The sequence below is a fragment of the Nannospalax galili genome, unplaced genomic scaffold, assembly GCF_000622305.1.
Source record: "Nannospalax galili isolate Female #2095 unplaced genomic scaffold, S.galili_v1.0 scaffold160, whole genome shotgun sequence".
Lineage (NCBI taxonomy): Eukaryota > Metazoa > Chordata > Mammalia > Rodentia > Spalacidae > Nannospalax > Nannospalax galili.
In genome coordinates this window covers 2,513,179-2,528,787 of record NW_008346900.1, presented here as the reverse complement: position 1 = coordinate 2,528,787, position 15,609 = coordinate 2,513,179, and the positions used below count along the sequence as shown (strand labels likewise).

General features: G+C 52.7%; 2 protein-coding genes across 3 annotated transcripts in view; one reads left to right on the top strand and one right to left on the bottom strand.

The window, feature by feature from the left end:
• Nkain4 (sodium/potassium transporting ATPase interacting 4) overlaps window positions 1-9,883 on the top strand; it is a 22,262-nt gene extending 12,379 nt beyond the window's left edge. Inside the window, exons 5-8 of one of the 2 annotated variants that reach the window (XM_008843256.1) lie at window positions 315-512; window positions 7,364-7,424; window positions 8,582-8,666; window positions 9,650-9,883. In XM_008843256.1, the coding sequence (XP_008841478.1) occupies window positions 315-512; window positions 7,364-7,424; window positions 8,582-8,666; window positions 9,650-9,659 (354 nt within the window). In that variant the 3' untranslated portion in view covers window positions 9,660-9,883. The remainder of the gene's footprint in view (window positions 1-314; window positions 513-7,363; window positions 7,425-8,581; window positions 8,667-9,649) is intronic. The other variant, XM_008843257.3, reaches the window with a different exon arrangement.
• Window positions 9,884-10,353: 470 nt separating this feature from the next.
• Birc7 (baculoviral IAP repeat containing 7) lies at window positions 10,354-15,570 on the bottom strand. The gene is given in 9 exon segments (XM_008843352.1): window positions 10,354-10,388; window positions 10,661-10,760; window positions 11,290-11,485; window positions 11,624-11,717; window positions 12,908-12,953; window positions 13,035-13,126; window positions 13,498-13,572; window positions 13,575-13,607; window positions 15,018-15,570. Coding segments are annotated over 9 exon segments (1,050 nt in total). The 5' UTR covers window positions 15,397-15,570.
• Window positions 15,571-15,609: the final 39 nt, after the last annotated feature.

The window sequence follows — 15,609 nt, the reverse complement described above, 5'->3', positions numbered from 1 at the left end:
TTTTGTCTTTTTGAGACAGGGTCTCCCTGTAGCCCCAGCTGTCCTGGAACTCACTATATAGACCAGGCTGGCCTCGAACTCACAGAGATCCGCCTGCCTCTGCCTCCGGAGTGCTGGGATTAAAGGCCTGCACCACCACGCCCCGCTCCCATGGAGGTTTAGCTTAGAGACACTTGCACCTATTCCTCATAGATGGAGCCCAGGGAGTAAGAGTGAAAGGAGATTGGCTGCCTTTACTATCCTCCACTCCAGGCTGTGGTGGGTGGGGGCTAGCTGCCTCTTGATGCTAACTTGCCCTGTCCCCTTATCCCCAGGACAGTGAGCTCTTGACCTTCAATCTCTCCCGGCACCGCTCCTGGTGGGAGGAGCATGGGCCAGGCTGTCTACATGAGGCGGCATCCACAGCAGACCTCAAGGTCCTACGTGAACAATCCCTGATGGTGGGCACTGGGTGTGCCCTGTCACACAGCTATGTGGAGGCCCTACACAGTGGCCTGCAGATCTTGCTGGCGGTGAGTGTGGTGACAGGCCTGGGGTTTGTTCTGCCTGGGGCAGGCCAGGGCCAGGGCCTTTCCTTGCTTTATAAAGAGGACTACGTCCACGTCCTCCCAGAGATAGAGGAATCACAGGTACGTTTCCACTCTTGGAGCCTCAGTGTCCTCTCTGTAAGATGGGCCCAGAACCAGCATCACCTCTGATGATGCTGTTGAGCATGAGGCAGCCAGGAATAGCAGTGGTGGGGCTGCAGGTCAAGGTAACCAAGAAGAGGCTCCTGTATCCCCTTAGCTCAGAGGTAATGCTGGCAAGGGAGGATGATTCTAAGACTGACCTCAGTGAGCCAGAGAGAGGGAGGGAAAAGCCCTGGTCCAACCAATTAGGCTATGAGTGGGCCCCCTGATGACATTGTTTAATCTCAATAGGCCTGATAGATCAGAGCCACACATCCAGGCTTTCTCTCTGAGTCTCAGGGTCTTTGAGGACATTTTACGAGTTCTCATCTCCTTGAAGAGAAATCGGTGGGGGAGTGGGGAGCACATCCTGGCATATAGCAGGCTGACTGGGCTGGATCTCAGCCCACAGCCCTGAGAAAGTCTGCCAGGGGGGCCAGTTCCATAAGACAGGGAACAGCTTGTGTTGGTCTGGCTAAGGTTCCCAGTATGTTGGGCTGCTGCTGCTCCCCAGGATTCCTGCTCTGTGAGCAGCAGAGCAGCTCTGTACCCAGGCAGCTTCTGTGTTGGCTGTGAGGCTGACTGCTTCTGGGCATCTTGTTCACCACCCTATTAAGCAAGTGAAGCAGTTCTGAAGCAGTGAATCACCAGCATCAGGGACCACTGTCCTGTGGATGGTCATGTCCCCCTGGACTCGGGTCATTATCCAAGTTGAGCCTGGAAAGAGATATGAATTTCAGTGAGATTAGAGAAGATGAAACTTTGTTATTTTCCATGCATGCTCAGGAACCTGATTCAAGGGGAAAGATCACAGCTGTGATGGAGGAGGGTGGGGACAGAGTGGAGTGAGGCCCGTGGGGGTGTCTGAGAGCTGGTACTGAGGCTCCCTGTAGCTCTGTCTTACTGCTGTGGCAACACAGATGTCCAAGGCTTCAGCCTCCTTTGCAAGGCCTTAGGGTGTGGACTACTGAACAGGGAGAGCTGTGACCTCTTTGAAGACAAAGGATGTATAGCCCACAGGTTTGTCCCAAGATCTCAGAGCTAGTACAAAGTCTGGATCCAGACTGGACTCTTCCTTAGGGGCCTGTGGAGAGAAATTATTGGGACAAGTCTTCTCCAGGAGCAGTAAGTAGCAGGGAAACTGTGAGGTTCCCCAGGCCGCTTGTCAACAGCACCACCTCCCTGAGACTAGGCCTTTAGCATGTGAATCATTCTGGAGGATCTTCATATCCAGGGTAGGCATCCAGGACATACTAACTCTCAACAGTCTTTGGACCGCTCTTTGCTCTTAAGATCTCTCACACCCTGCTCAGGACCTGCTTAGCAGTCCAAGTGAAATGTGTTCCTTTCCAGGATGTCCAGCCTTTAGGGCCATCCAGTGTCAGGACTGGGCTCCCTCACTGCCAGTCACTGGACCTCACTGTATCCCAAGCTCTGTTAACTCAAGGGCAGAATCTGGTGCAGCAGAGCATCTTGTCCTGGTGCCCCCAGAGCCAGTTCAGACCTGGATGCTTTATCTATGTGCCTGGATTTGGATTCACAGGCACAAAGGTCTTAGACGAACTGTTCTAGTTTGTTTCTGCATTGCTGTGACAAAATACTCTGACCAATACCAACTTGGAGAAGAAAGAGTTTATTCTGCTTACATCTCCATGGTCACAGTTCATCAGGGAGCCCAAGGTAGAAACTCAGGGCAGGACCCTGGAGGCAGGAGCTGGAGCACAGACCATGGAGGAATGCTGTTTACTGGCTTGGTCCCCTAGCCGATGTTCAGATTGCTTTCTTATACAATATAGAACAACCTGCCCAGGGATGGCATAGCCCACAGTGGGCTGGGCCCTCCCACATCACTCAAAAAAAAAATCAGAAAATACCCCACAGACATGGCCACAGGTCAGTCCAATGGAAGCAATTCCCCAGCTGAGGCTCCCTCTACTCAGGCACGTCAAGTTGACAACTAAAGCCGTCCAGCACGGGGACCAAGAAGACATTAGATCATGAACTCTGCGTGGATGTTCATGGAGAAAGATGATGTCGTCAGGAACATTTCCAAAAGCCAGTTAGGGCCTCGTCCACCCATACCAAGTGGCCTGTATAGAAAAGTGAGGGGGCGGAAAAGCTGCTTCTAATGCTCTTAAGCCCGTTGGGCCTGGGTCCCTGTGCTAAGCTCCACTCGGCAGGATGGCTTGCCACTCCAGCATGAAGCAGGGCTAGGGCCTCACACATTTGAACCCACAGAGGCTAAATTTTGCCTTTATATCTGGATGAATTTCCTGTGGTTATAATAACAAATGACCAGACAGGAAGCTGGCCTGTCATCCTGACATGTGAGAAACTGAGGCATGAGGATTACCATTCATGGCCAGCCTGGTTAAGTAATGAGACCCTGTCTCAAAAATAAAATAGGCCGGGCATGGTGGTGCACGCCTGTAGTCCTAGCACTTGGGAGCAGAGGCAGGTGGATCTCTGTGAGTTCAAGGCCAGCCTGGTCTACATAGTGAGTTCCAGGACAGCTGGGGCTACAGGGAGACCCTGCTTCAAAGAGACCAAAAAATAAATAAATAAAACAAAATAAAATAGGGCTGGGGGATCCACCAGTAAGAGGCTTACCTTACAAGCATGGAGACCCAAGTTTAGTTCCCCAGAGCCCATGTCAAAAAAAGCTAGTGGGACTGGAGAGATGATTCAGTGGTTAAGAACACTTTTGCAAGCATGAAGACCCAAGTTCAGATCCCAGCACCTGTCTACAAAGTAGGCGTGGTTTTGCACACTTGTAAACCTAGCGCTGTGGGGGTGGGTGAAAACGACAATTACAGGGGCTTGCCGCCAGCCTAACTCTAGGTTCGGTGAGAACAAATAAGGTGGGGCATGACAGAGGAGGACATTTGAAGTCCCCTTCTGGCCTCCACATGCACACATCTGTACACATATGTGTATATGTCATACATATGCCACACACATAAACACAAATAAAATAAATTAATAACATTCAAAATTTTAAAGCTGGGAATGGCAGTATGTACTTCTAATTCCAGGACTTAAGGAATAGAGACAGGTGGATCTGTGGGGCTCACTGGCCATCCAGTCCAGCCTGCTTTATGGATATCAGGCCAATGAGAGACACTGTCTTGGAAAAAAAAGGTGGATAACACCCAAGGAACAATACTCAAGGTTGTCTTCTGGCTTCCAAGTGCACACACACCCTCACATATATGCACCCATGCACTTGTATGCACACACACACACACACACACACAATTATAAATCAGTCAAAGGTACTTAGAACAGAAATTCATTTCCTCACAGCTCCAAGTTCAGAATCCAAAGCCAAGGTATAAGCTGGACTGGTTCTCTCTGGGGCTCTGAGGAAAGTGTCTTAGGCATCCTCTAGTCCTGGTGACCACAGCAGTCCCAGGCCTGTGGATGCACCTCCACCTCCACCTGTCATACAGCCTTCTCTCCATGTGCCTGTCTCAGCACCCTCCTTACTCCTGTAAGGAAACCAGCCATTGGTTTAGGGTTGCCCCACCCTGCCCGACTTCATGTTAATGATATGTGGGTCTATTTTTACCCATAAGCATTTTCTTTGACACAAGGGTTGGGCTTTGAGCATACATGTTGGTACACAATTAAACCTACAGCAACTAAGCACAGCTCTTCTAGACCCTGGCCTGGGCTCCAACCTCTAGGGACTGATGTGGCATGCCCCAACCTGAGATGGCCAAACCAAGCCTTTTCCAAAGCTGTGTTCTACTTGCGGAGAGAAAGACGGTCTTAATTCAGAGACCCACCTTGGCTCCAGAGGCTCTCATGAAGGAAGAACAAGCACCCTCCTGACAAGTGGCCCAGTGGAACCTGTCCATTCCTGTCATGCCTGCTTCCTCCACTGTCCCCAAATCCACGCTGATCACAGAAGGCAATAGGTGACTGTTCTAGAACCTCAGCGTGACCATGGTGAGAATGCCATCTTCCAACCATGTCCGACTTGATGCTGCATGGAGCTAAAGGATCAACCATAGCTGGTGAAGATGGAATTGGCTCTGCAGGCTTCTCTGACTCTGACTGCTCAGATCAGTGGAGAACGGTGGTGGGGGATGGACCTAGGACCAGGCATGTCCCCTTTCTGCTGTGCCTTAATGAACCACTTGACTCTCTGTGCCTTAGCTAGCACTTCTGTAAAATGCAAATCATTTTGGTGGATGGACTAGATGGGGGTGGGAGAGAGGCTTGGGCAGGCATGTGGACCAGCAACAGCAGCGTGGCCTATGGGACTGTGGGTGCTACAGCCTTGGGTATAACCAGGAAGATCCCTGCAGGTGCTTGGTCACATCGCAAAGCTTCCCAACCTTCCTAGCACACAGTGTCAGTATCAATGTTCCTGGTTAGGGGTCATGTTCAAGGACAGAGGTTCTGTGATCAGCAACTGATGATGGAAATTGAGTTCCACATCTGAGGACAACCAAGATGTGAGAAAACACAGAACAGAAAGTACAGATGACCTTGTGGCCCTCACTTCACCTCCATTCCTGCCTCCAGACATCTTACCTAAAGTATTCCTCCACAGCTAGAAGCTGAAGCAGGAGGAGACCCCAGTTGCCCCCAAACGTGGGAACCCAGATGTGTTCCTCAGAAGAGAACCAATAAGCCAAGCATTGCCAACAAGCCTTTTGGTTTTTTTTGTTTGTTTGTTTGTTTTTTGTTATTTTGAGACAAAGTCTTCCTGTAGCCTCAGCTGACCTGGAACTCACTTTGTAGACCAGGTTGGCCTCCATCTCACAGAAATCCTCAGGCCTCTGCTTCCTGAGTACTGGGATCTACCACACCTGGTTTAAAGGCTTCTGAATTTCCAGACTCAGAAAAGGCAAAAGAAGGAAATAGTGGGCATCTTGTTGAAGGGCACCACGTGCTTCTGGTGGGACTAACGATGAAGGGCAGCCTCTGCCATCTTTTCTTAAATGGACTTCTGGCTCGCAGAGCTGGTCCTCTGGTACTTGCTTTGCCTGTAAAGGGTCCTCTGATGGCTGTTTTGGAGGGTCTAAGAGAGGAGAGTGTTGGCTTGGCCCTGCTGAGATCACTAATGAAGAAAGACCAAGTGTGTGTGTGTGTGTGTGGGGAAGCTTCCAAAGGAGGCAGAGTGAGTCCAGGGTGGGTGGGGAAGTGGTAGGAAAGGAAGGCAAGAGAATGTAGGCAGGGTGCCATAAAACCACCAGGGGTATCCTGAGGCGGAGTAGATGCCAGGCTGGACAGAGCACCTTCCTCAGGAGAGCCCGGTTGTGTTTCAGAACCCTGGCCAGCTCCCGTGAGGCCAATACTCAGGTGTAACCCCCTCTACCTCATGCTGTCCTGGTTGAACCAGAAAAAGTTGTGTGAGAGACATTTCAGGCTCTCTTCACAGTGAGGAGGCTGGCTTCCAGGACCCCGACTCATCCCTAGATACCTGCTGGATTTCAAGGGGGGATTTGGACTGCACCCAAGCTGTGTGGAGTTTCACAGGAGTGGAGCCCACATACCTCCAGCCACAGCCTGGGACAATGCTTTCTGTTTCCTTTAATGGAAGGATGTGGTGGCCTCTTAGGAGGCTGCTGGGCCAGTTCAGTGACAGAGGGTAAGTGAATCAAGTGAGGCTTCTTGATGCTTCACAAAGGGACCTGCTGCATATCCAGAATGTCCTGCTTCCTTCCAGTCACACAGTTACCACCACTGGCCACCTTCCTGTCCACTCTCCAGTAGTCTGGAGTGTTTCCTGGCCACAGTACCCACAGACAACACGTCTGATTCCCTGAAAGACCCCACTGCAGCCTTAGCTGATAACCCTTGAAATGTCTTGTCTGTGAACCCGAAGTCATCCAAGGTTCCAGCAAACAGAGACAGTTGCCCAGGCTGTTCTGAACAGAAGACCAGGCTGTTCTCGGGGTATGGAGAAAAAGGCGGTACGAGGTATGGATGCTGTGTTGGGGCTCATGGGAGACACTGCACTCTTTCTGTGGCTCATAGAAGCACCCTCATCTTGAAGTGATGATTGCCAGCACCGGGGCAGGGAGACAGCCTTACAGGGAAGTGAATAGGGATGTGGCTTGATTTCCCTTCTCTCAGGTCTTCTGGGTTCCCCACTAGCCAATCTAATCAGAAACTGTCTCACCCACACAACCATCCTTGTGGCCCAGGAGCAAAGTCCTAGACGTGGAGGGAAGGTCTGGACCCTGTATCCCTGCTGGAACTGAGTGGAAGGGGCTCACGGGACATTTTGTGATGCCCTGTAGGATGTAGGCCTGATCATCTGGCTAGAAGCTACAGGATATGGCCTTACCCCCTCCAGGCTACCTCTCAAGTTTTCATGTTTTTGGAAAAGTCTAGCTCTGCTTTTCTGTGTGTGGCCTCATGCCAGGTGGGGCCTAAGGCAGCCTTCCAAGGGCTCTGCCATGGTAAATAGCACCCTTCGAACTGGCTTGGTCACCCTCCTAACCCATGTGTCACCTACTGATTGGGTCAGGGGAGAACTGAGACATCAGGAATGTGGGAGCTCAGGAGGCAATGCAGGTCAGTTTTAGAGTTCCATTTTACAGAGGAGGAAATTGAGGTCCAGGAGAGGCAGGGCCTCTGTCAGGGACACATGGGGTCATCCTCGAAGCCCCCACAATGCTGCTGCAGTGAGGTGGCCTATCGGACCTCATGACTAGCCTCTTGGTGTCTTTCAGCTCCTGGGTTTCATCTACGGCTGCTATGTGGTCAGCATGTTTATGGAAGAAGAAGACAGCTGTAAGTGTGCAGCTAAGCGTGATGGCAATTCCTGAGTACTGTGCTGTCTGCAGCAGGGCCTGGAGGTGACCCTCAGTGATGCCCCACACCCAATAAGCCCTTGCTTTCTGCCATGGACCTGAAAAGGAGAAAACAGTCCAGAGACCTGGGAATAAGGGGTCTGTGAAAAGGTCCTAAACTGTGGGCCCAGGGCTCAGCAGCCCTCAGGCCAAGGGTGTTTGTCCTCATAATACCACAGTGAACCCAGGAGGAAGGTCTGAGCCCTCAGTGGCACAAGCCACTCAGCCTGCTGGGCGCTTATGTAGACATAGGACCTCAGTGCTAGGCTGAACCCATTTGGTTCATATTATCCTTTTCCCTCTGCCTATAGATCCCTTTCTCTTGATTTGAAACATGACACAGTAATACTTTAGCCACACCTTTGGAGACCTCCGGCCCTGATGTGGTCTTATGGAATGACCGTGCAGAGAAAGGATAGTCAGGATGGGTGGGCAATCAGGGCTCTTAGCTCCTGTAAACAGAAACTTCCTAAGTCAGACTTGAAATTCAGAGCCATCTGTCCCTGGAAGCTATCCATGGAATCATCTGTCCCCATGTACAAGAGACCTGGAGCTTGACTCTAGACACTGGCTGGGGATGGTCCCTGAGCCTGGGCTCTAGCCACCATCAACCTCAGCTCCTGGTGCTCTCTGAACCCTGAGACCATAGCTGGTTTCTGGGAAGGAAGCAGGAGCGCCACCTGCCGATTACATTCAGAACTGCAGTCAGAAGTTTAAAAAAATGTGTTAACTTTGCCCAACAAGCCCAGCACCTACTAGTGGCCTCATGGGGCAGGTGCTTGGTGTTAAGTGAAGGCCATGGGGGTGATTGGGAGAGTCTGGCAGGGTGGGCTGCAGTCCCCACCCAGGCTGGAGGGTCCTGACTAGCCTCCCTATCTGACTCCTTGCTGGGAAGGTCCTTTCAGGCCATGAAGTCAGGAAATGGCACCCTGTCCCAGGTGATCCCACCCAAGTCTGAGATCCAGTGGGGAGCTGTGTCTGCCCCCTCCACAGGTTCTGTCAGTGTCCCTCTTGTTGGGAATCTGCTACTGGGGGTGTTTTCCATTCTACCATCTTCATCACTTGGGTTTTGTTTCATTTGGGCTTGATTTCTTTCAGTTGATTTCATTGGTGGATTTGACCCATTCCCCCTGTACCATGTCAATGAAAAGCCGTCCGGCCTCTTGTCCAAGCAGGCATATTTGTAAGTATGACCTGCTCAGCCTGCATTGGGGTGCTCACAGCATGAGGCGCTTCTCCTTGGGGACCTTATCAGGCATCTGTCTCTCCGTCCATCCGTCTATCCATCCATCTGTCATTTATTCATCCCCTTGTGATCAGCTTCATGTTCTGGTTAGGTGTCAGGGTGTGGTGGCTAGAGAACTGAGTCCCAGCCCAGTGGAGTTAGGCCCCAAGTCAGCATTGATGTCAGGAATCTCCAAAATGGAAGGGACACAGACAGGCCGCTCCCCAGGGGCATCACTGTTTCAGGAAGTGCAGGGGGTGTGGGCATTGGTTTTTTATCTTTAGCGGTTGGTACTTTCTTCTCCAAGACAGTGTCACAGCCTTGTTGGCCATGGGCCTATGCCTGGGTCCTTGCCAACCCCTCTGAGCAGTTGACTTGACTGCCTCAGAGCAGTCTAGGAATTGTGATCAGAAAAGGCATCTAGGGGTTCTCTTGGTGGAGCACCTTCAGCTGTCTAACTCCCAAGGACTCCTATTGTCTGAACTTTGGGTGACCTAGGCCATCATGGCCTGGGGCCATCGGAAGTGGCAGGACTTCAGCTCCCAGCATGACTAGAGGAGGAAATACAGTCCTGGGAGGGGTGGAACCTCTACAGACTTCCAGCTGCAGAGCTCTCAGACTTGACTAGCACCCCTGAGCCAGTCCCGGGCTCAGCAGACTTCTATGAATGAAGAAGACATTGGTATATTTCCCTTCAGTGGAGAGCCTGAGTAAACAGAGGGCCCAGGTGAACTCCTCACTCCTCTCTAGTCCCATAGAGATGTCTGTGACCAGGGTCAGCAGAAGACAAGACCCATACGTGTCCTGAGTGTGGAGAAGCCTCTTCTTGCCGTATGCTGGGCACCTGTCCCTTCCTTGGTTTTGTGTAATTTGCATTTGAAGTTCTCCAAGGGCAGAGCCACACAGTCCTCCCCATCCTTTAACCCCTGCCTTTTCTCCAGGTCTGTGTAAGTGAAGGTGCCTCTGATCCTGCTCCTGAAACACAGCCACAGCCACAGGGACAATGAGGAGACCCTGGGCCTTGAGTCATCCTAGTTCTGCCTCTCTGCCTGCCCAGCACGTGCCCAGGTTCGTCTTGAACACCAGTGAGGGGTGAGGAGCAGTGCAGGCCAGGGTGACTGCCACTGTGACTTTGTGTTTTTAATAAGAAGACATGAAAGAAAATAGAAACAAAAGTTCTGTATCCCTGGTCTTCTTGGGTAGCTGCCTGCAGCAAACCTAGGCTATTTTCTCAGGAATGCCCTTCTGGATGCCCTGCCCTGGATTGTAGGACCTGCAGGCTGCACCCTGCTGTCAGTGGAAGGGCTCACTCAGAGGATGTTGAGTCAGAAGGCGAAAGCCCACTGGGAAGTCCCTGGGAGGCAAGACCTGAGAGTAACGAAGGCTTTGAATAAACACTGTGATGCCCCAGATGCAGAGCCCTTGAGCTCATGGAGGCGAATGGAATCATTGGAGCTGGACCAAGAGCTCTGCCTCTCCCAAGCTAGGGGTGAAGCACAGGTTAGGTCCTGTACCATGTCAGTGAAAACCATAGCAAGTGGGCGGAGCCATTCAGAAAGAGTCACCTTTGGCAAGCAGTCCTAAAGAGTCCCCCACCCAGGTAGCCAAGGGTGCACAAGGTTGGTGGATGATTGGAAGTAGAATATCAGGAGGTACCTGAGGCCCGTCCATTCTGAAAGTCTAGAGTACAGGGCAAGGGAGCTGAGAAGATCAGAAGGGGCGAAGCCTGCAAAGTAGGGTAGGGTTTGAGAAGTGGCCGTACCCCTGATAGGTGCTGCCCCGCTGATTAGAAGCACAAATCTGTTAAGCATGTACTGAGGATGTGGCTGCGGAGCACCTGGAGCAGAAGCTGACTGAGCACCCAGGGGAGACCCTCAACGTTCTTATCTTCAGACAGATCCAAAAAAACTCCAACAAAACCACTCTCCGCGTCAGAGAGGAACTCGTCCTACATGCCGTACTGTCTGCAGGGGACTCTGGTATCCTCAGCAGATCCACTGTATGGTCTGGAAAGGTCGAGGCAGGCAGCATGTCCACCCTGCAGTGTAGAGCCTGGAGGAAGAGGGGAAGGTGTGGATGAATCCCTGTTCCCATCTGGCTTGTTTGAGCCAAGGGCCACTAGCCCCAGGGGCTTCCCTGACCTGCCGCTTTGTTCTAGAAAATTCTCAGACACATCTTGGGACACGATGACCTCTGAGAGCCTGAGAAGGCCATGGCTCCTGTCCCTCATGGGTACAGGAGTATGCTGTGCTTCTGAAACAACTGAGGTTCACATCTCCCCGCCCAACAACATACATGTCCACTAAGCCCCAGTATCACTGTCCTGGTTTTCCACATGCCTCTGCACCTGGCCTCCCCAACCCTCGCAGAGCCCTCCATGTCTAGCTAGGAAGGAGGTATCCTCCAGTCCCCCTTCACATTGACTATGTTGAGAAGGAATCAGAACACTGAGACTGACTGGTGGAGGGAGTAAGAAGCGTGGCCTGACCATCCCTGGAATGCCACTGCTTGCCTCAGAAAACAGGACACTCAGGCTACATCTAGGGTGCAGGAGGGATGCTGGGGGCACCCTGGTCCTCACCCGGCCTAGGACAGACAGGAAGGTGCGCACACAGCTGTGGATGTGTGCCCTACACATGGGGCACAGCTGCAGGTTGAGGGCACACTCTGTACAGACTAAGTGGCCGCGTGGCACAAAGACGATAGATACAGCTTGATCCAGGCGCACCTTGTGTGTCCTCTCCTCCTGCAACCGCTGCAACTGCTCCTGTGCATCACTGACTCTTGGGGACTCAAGAACCCACCAGCACCCTCAGGGCCTGGGAGACTGACTCCTTAAGGGGGATGGGCCTGTGACACAGACCCGCCCTCTTTTCCCCTAGGTTGCCTCTGCACTCCCTCTGACACCTCTCCACCCCAGGCAGATCCCAGCTGCACCTGGCTCACTGGCATCTTCACACTGGGTCTCTCTTCTAGATTCAAGCAGCTCAGGACATCCATGGACAGGAGCTATAGGCAGTTAGGAAAGGACTCAAGGCCTAGCTTCTTTGGGGAAGGGAGGCCTAGCCAAGGGAAGGTTTGGCAGCCACCAAGGTCCAGTTCTGTTCTAGAGAGCAAACGGACCTGTCTGGCACACACCTGTTGATGAGTCCAAGGCTAGAGGCTTCCTGGAGGTGGCCAAGGAACCTGCCATCAGGGCACTCTTCCTGCCCAGTCCCTTAAGATAAGTAACCATAAATGCTGTGTGATAGGCACTTTGGGAGGGACAGAAAGCAGAGTGATGGGTTGGGCCAGAGAGGTAGGACAAGGAGAAGCAGGCAGTGTCTAGATGGAGTGCAGGTACAGGTACCTCTGGTCCTTGCCACCTGGTCCTCATCTTGGAGGACCATCTTGGAGCATCTTGGAGCAGGTCAGTTACCAGCTGTGAATGGGATGTTCTGGATACATCTGGACTCTGGCTTCATTCTGACTACTCCTGATGCCCGTGGCATCTTTATGCAGAGAGAAAGAGAGAGGCCAAGGCCTCAGGTCATGGAGGGAGGCCAGTGTGCTATGCTCCATCCACACCCACATGAGTATGTATTCCCATGAGGCACAAGGAGGCTGCTGCATCCCCAGAGCCTCTGCCTAGAGGTGCCACCATCACTAGGGAGGACAGTGGACGAAGCCCTGTCATGCACCAGAGTGTTCCACAGACCTATGTGCTCTCAAAAGGAGTGACAGTGTCATTATATCACATTTCATGGCAATGGGGCTCAGAAAGAAAAGCTACTTTCCTGTGGCCACAAAGTTAGCAAGCAAAGCAGGTGGGCTCTGAAGTCAGAATCCCCCCTTGGGGTCCTCGGAGACCCTCTGACCCACAAGGCCCAGGAAAGGGACATTGAAAGTAGTTGTCTTCTATAGCTCTTTGTTCAACAGGCTTGTGACTACAGCCCAGTTGGCTTTCAGAGGCTGTGGCTGGTGCCCAGCAGAACCAGCTCAGCATACAGTCACCTCCCCAGGTTTGGCCAAGGCCTTCAGCAGCCTGCTCAACTAGAGCAAGGGGGTGCGGTGGCCGCACCTGAGCCCTGGGTACATGGCACAGGGGCATAGTCTCCACCCTTCCTGTTGTCTGTCAGGTGGGGACACTCTGTAGTCTTGACATGTGCAGGTTGCAAATGCCAAGGAAACAGCAAGGGCTCTGCATCAGGGTCTCTTACCTGAGGCAGTGGCAGGAGCTGCATCTTCTGGTTCTTCCCATTGGCCCTGTTAGGGAGCCATCAATGCCTGAAGTAAACAGAGCAGAGACAGCCAACCCACCCAAGTCTTGAGGACGGATGGACTCACCCAGGAGCCAAGCAGGGGAGCACAGGCTTGGATGCTCTGCCCAAAGTCCCTTCCTTTTGACTGTAGCAGGAACTGACACCCATAGAAGAGAGCTCAGAAGGCAGGACTGGGCTCTCAGAACCCCACTGTTACATTCAAGCCCTGTAAAACTTTGGGACCAGGTCCTGTTTTCTCTTTCTGAGGACCCCTTTATGCCCTGTGGGAGACAGTCGGGGCTATACCCTCCTCCTGGGGGGCACCCACTGGAAGGGTGTTCTGGAGGTGGGCTCTGAGCACTCAGGGACAGAAACAGGAGAGTGCCCAGCCTAGCAGACCTTCCAGAAAGGACTCCATGAAGAGTAAAGATGCCTGCCACCCTGAAGGGATCCTGATGTCTCAAGACTATGGGAGACCTGGAGGCTGGACAGAGTTCTTTGGGGCCCTTCTCAGTCCTGGCCTAGTGATCAGATCTGCAGCAGCCCACAGGGCCCTTACCTGGGGAACCACCTGGCATGCTCAGTCCAGGGATCATCCCCACACTCCCAGCTCTGTAGACCCCGTAGCAGAAGAAACACCTCACCTTGTCCTGCTGGCCTAGGTATGGCAGAGACACATGACCAGGAGCCCTACCAAGCTGGCAACTCCAGGTGTCCCTCCATAACCATCAGAAGTTGGGCTGGCAGGTCTGGGATCTGCTAGGAGCTTAGTAAGAAGGGGATGTGGTACACAAGCATCTCTCTTGTCTCAAAGGCAAATAAGAACAGTGCCTGGGGCACATGGCAGGAGGGCCCGAGAACATTCGGGAAAGGCTGAGCTGGCATTTGTGTTGTTCCCAGAGCACATGGGTTGGGTACACCCAAGGGCTTGTAGCAACTGTAGCCTGGGAACTTCATGGGCCCCAAGAAGGATTTCCATTGGCAGGAGAACAGGGTGCCCTCCTCAAATGCCAGTCTGGAGACAGGCTTGGTTTTAGCAGCTCAGGCCTCCCTCATTTTTGCTCCCTGTCCACCCCCACCCCAATGGGGACTGTTGTGTTTTGCATGATCTAGTGCAGAAGTTATGAACTGAGCTGTTGCAGGCACATGTGAATGAGTGCTTTGCCCAGATATATGTAAGCGTATCTTGTGCATGCAATTTCCATGGAGGCCAGAAGAGGGCTTCGTATTCTCCGGAACTGGAATTAAGGACAGTTATTAGCTACCATGTGTGTGCTGGGAATTAAACCCAGGCCCCCTGCAACAGCAGTCAGTGCTCTTAACCACTGAACCATCTCTCCAGCCCCTAGTTTGTCCTCTTGACTGGCCAGTGCAAGGAAAATGATTTTTTTTTCCCTGCTCACCCACTGATGACAATTTCTCTAGCTGTGCCCGTATTTATGAAGCCTCTCACTGGGTCCTGCTGCCTCATTATCCTTCAACCAAGAAGAGGCAAAGCCAGAACTTGAACCCAGCCGTGGGCAATGAGAAGCCCAAGCTACACTGGAGTGGGTAGGGGAGCAAGCTGTAACTAAAATAGGGGCTCAACGGATTTGTCTCAAGTTGGGTCCTGTACCACACTGGAGTACGGGACGCTTGGGAGACCACCCACAAGTTGGGCACGGGCAGGATGCTTAGGCCCACAAAGGACACATTTTGCTTTTTGTCCCCTAAACCTCTCACCCTGGGGCATAGCATAACGGGGACTGGCCAGTTCTGTCACTAAGCCTTCTTAGGCTCCCACTGGGGAAGCTCTGAGAAGGGTAGGAATCTGTAGATCTATCCAAGTCAGGTGAAGCCACCATGCCAGCAGACCCCACTGACTGAAGGGCCCTCAAGACAAGGCCAGTGCAAGCCCAGGGTCTTCTCACAATGACTCTGGGTGGAGTGGGCTCCAGGACCCAGGCAGGTAGGACCTGTAGAATAACCCTTTCATTAGTCCCTCCCTCATGGGGGGATGGGCAGAGCCACTGGGTTGGAAGAGTGCTAAATAGTACCTAGACCACAGCAGAAAGACCTCAAGACTCACCTGTATGGAAGAAGCCAGCAGCAGCCAGCAGCAGCTCAGGTTGAACCCCAGCAGTGGGTGGCCAGTCGTAGAAGGAGGCCAGGCGCAGCGCCTTTGAGCCCATCTCAGGGAAGGTAGCCCCCTCCCCAGGAAAGGTGGCCCCAGAGCCTTCCTCCTCTTCCCCTTCTGTCAGGGGGTGCAGCTGTCCCAAGATCTGCCCATCCAGGCAGTCCTGGCCCAGGACATGCCTGCATGGACAGTGAGGTCTGTGCTGCTCCTGTGTGGGGCCATTGCTGACTGCTCTGTGGCTTGATTCTGGACCATAGCACATGTCCTTGACCCTAGCTTCAGGTTCCATGGAGAGAACAAGATTTCTGAGCAGGTCTATGGGTGCAAACATCACCAGCCCTGGAATGTGCCTAGTAGCTCACCTCCAGCCCCTGACCCTTCAGCTCTCTCTAGAATCAGTGGTAGCTCCTGCTTCAAACTACAGGCAGTTGAGGCAGGTGCAGCCGACACTAGATGCTCAGATGTAGTGTCCCAGGGGCCTGCCACTTTCTGGAAGAGGCAGCCCGGCCACATGCTCTCTGCAGCAGGTGTGTCATGGGGCCCC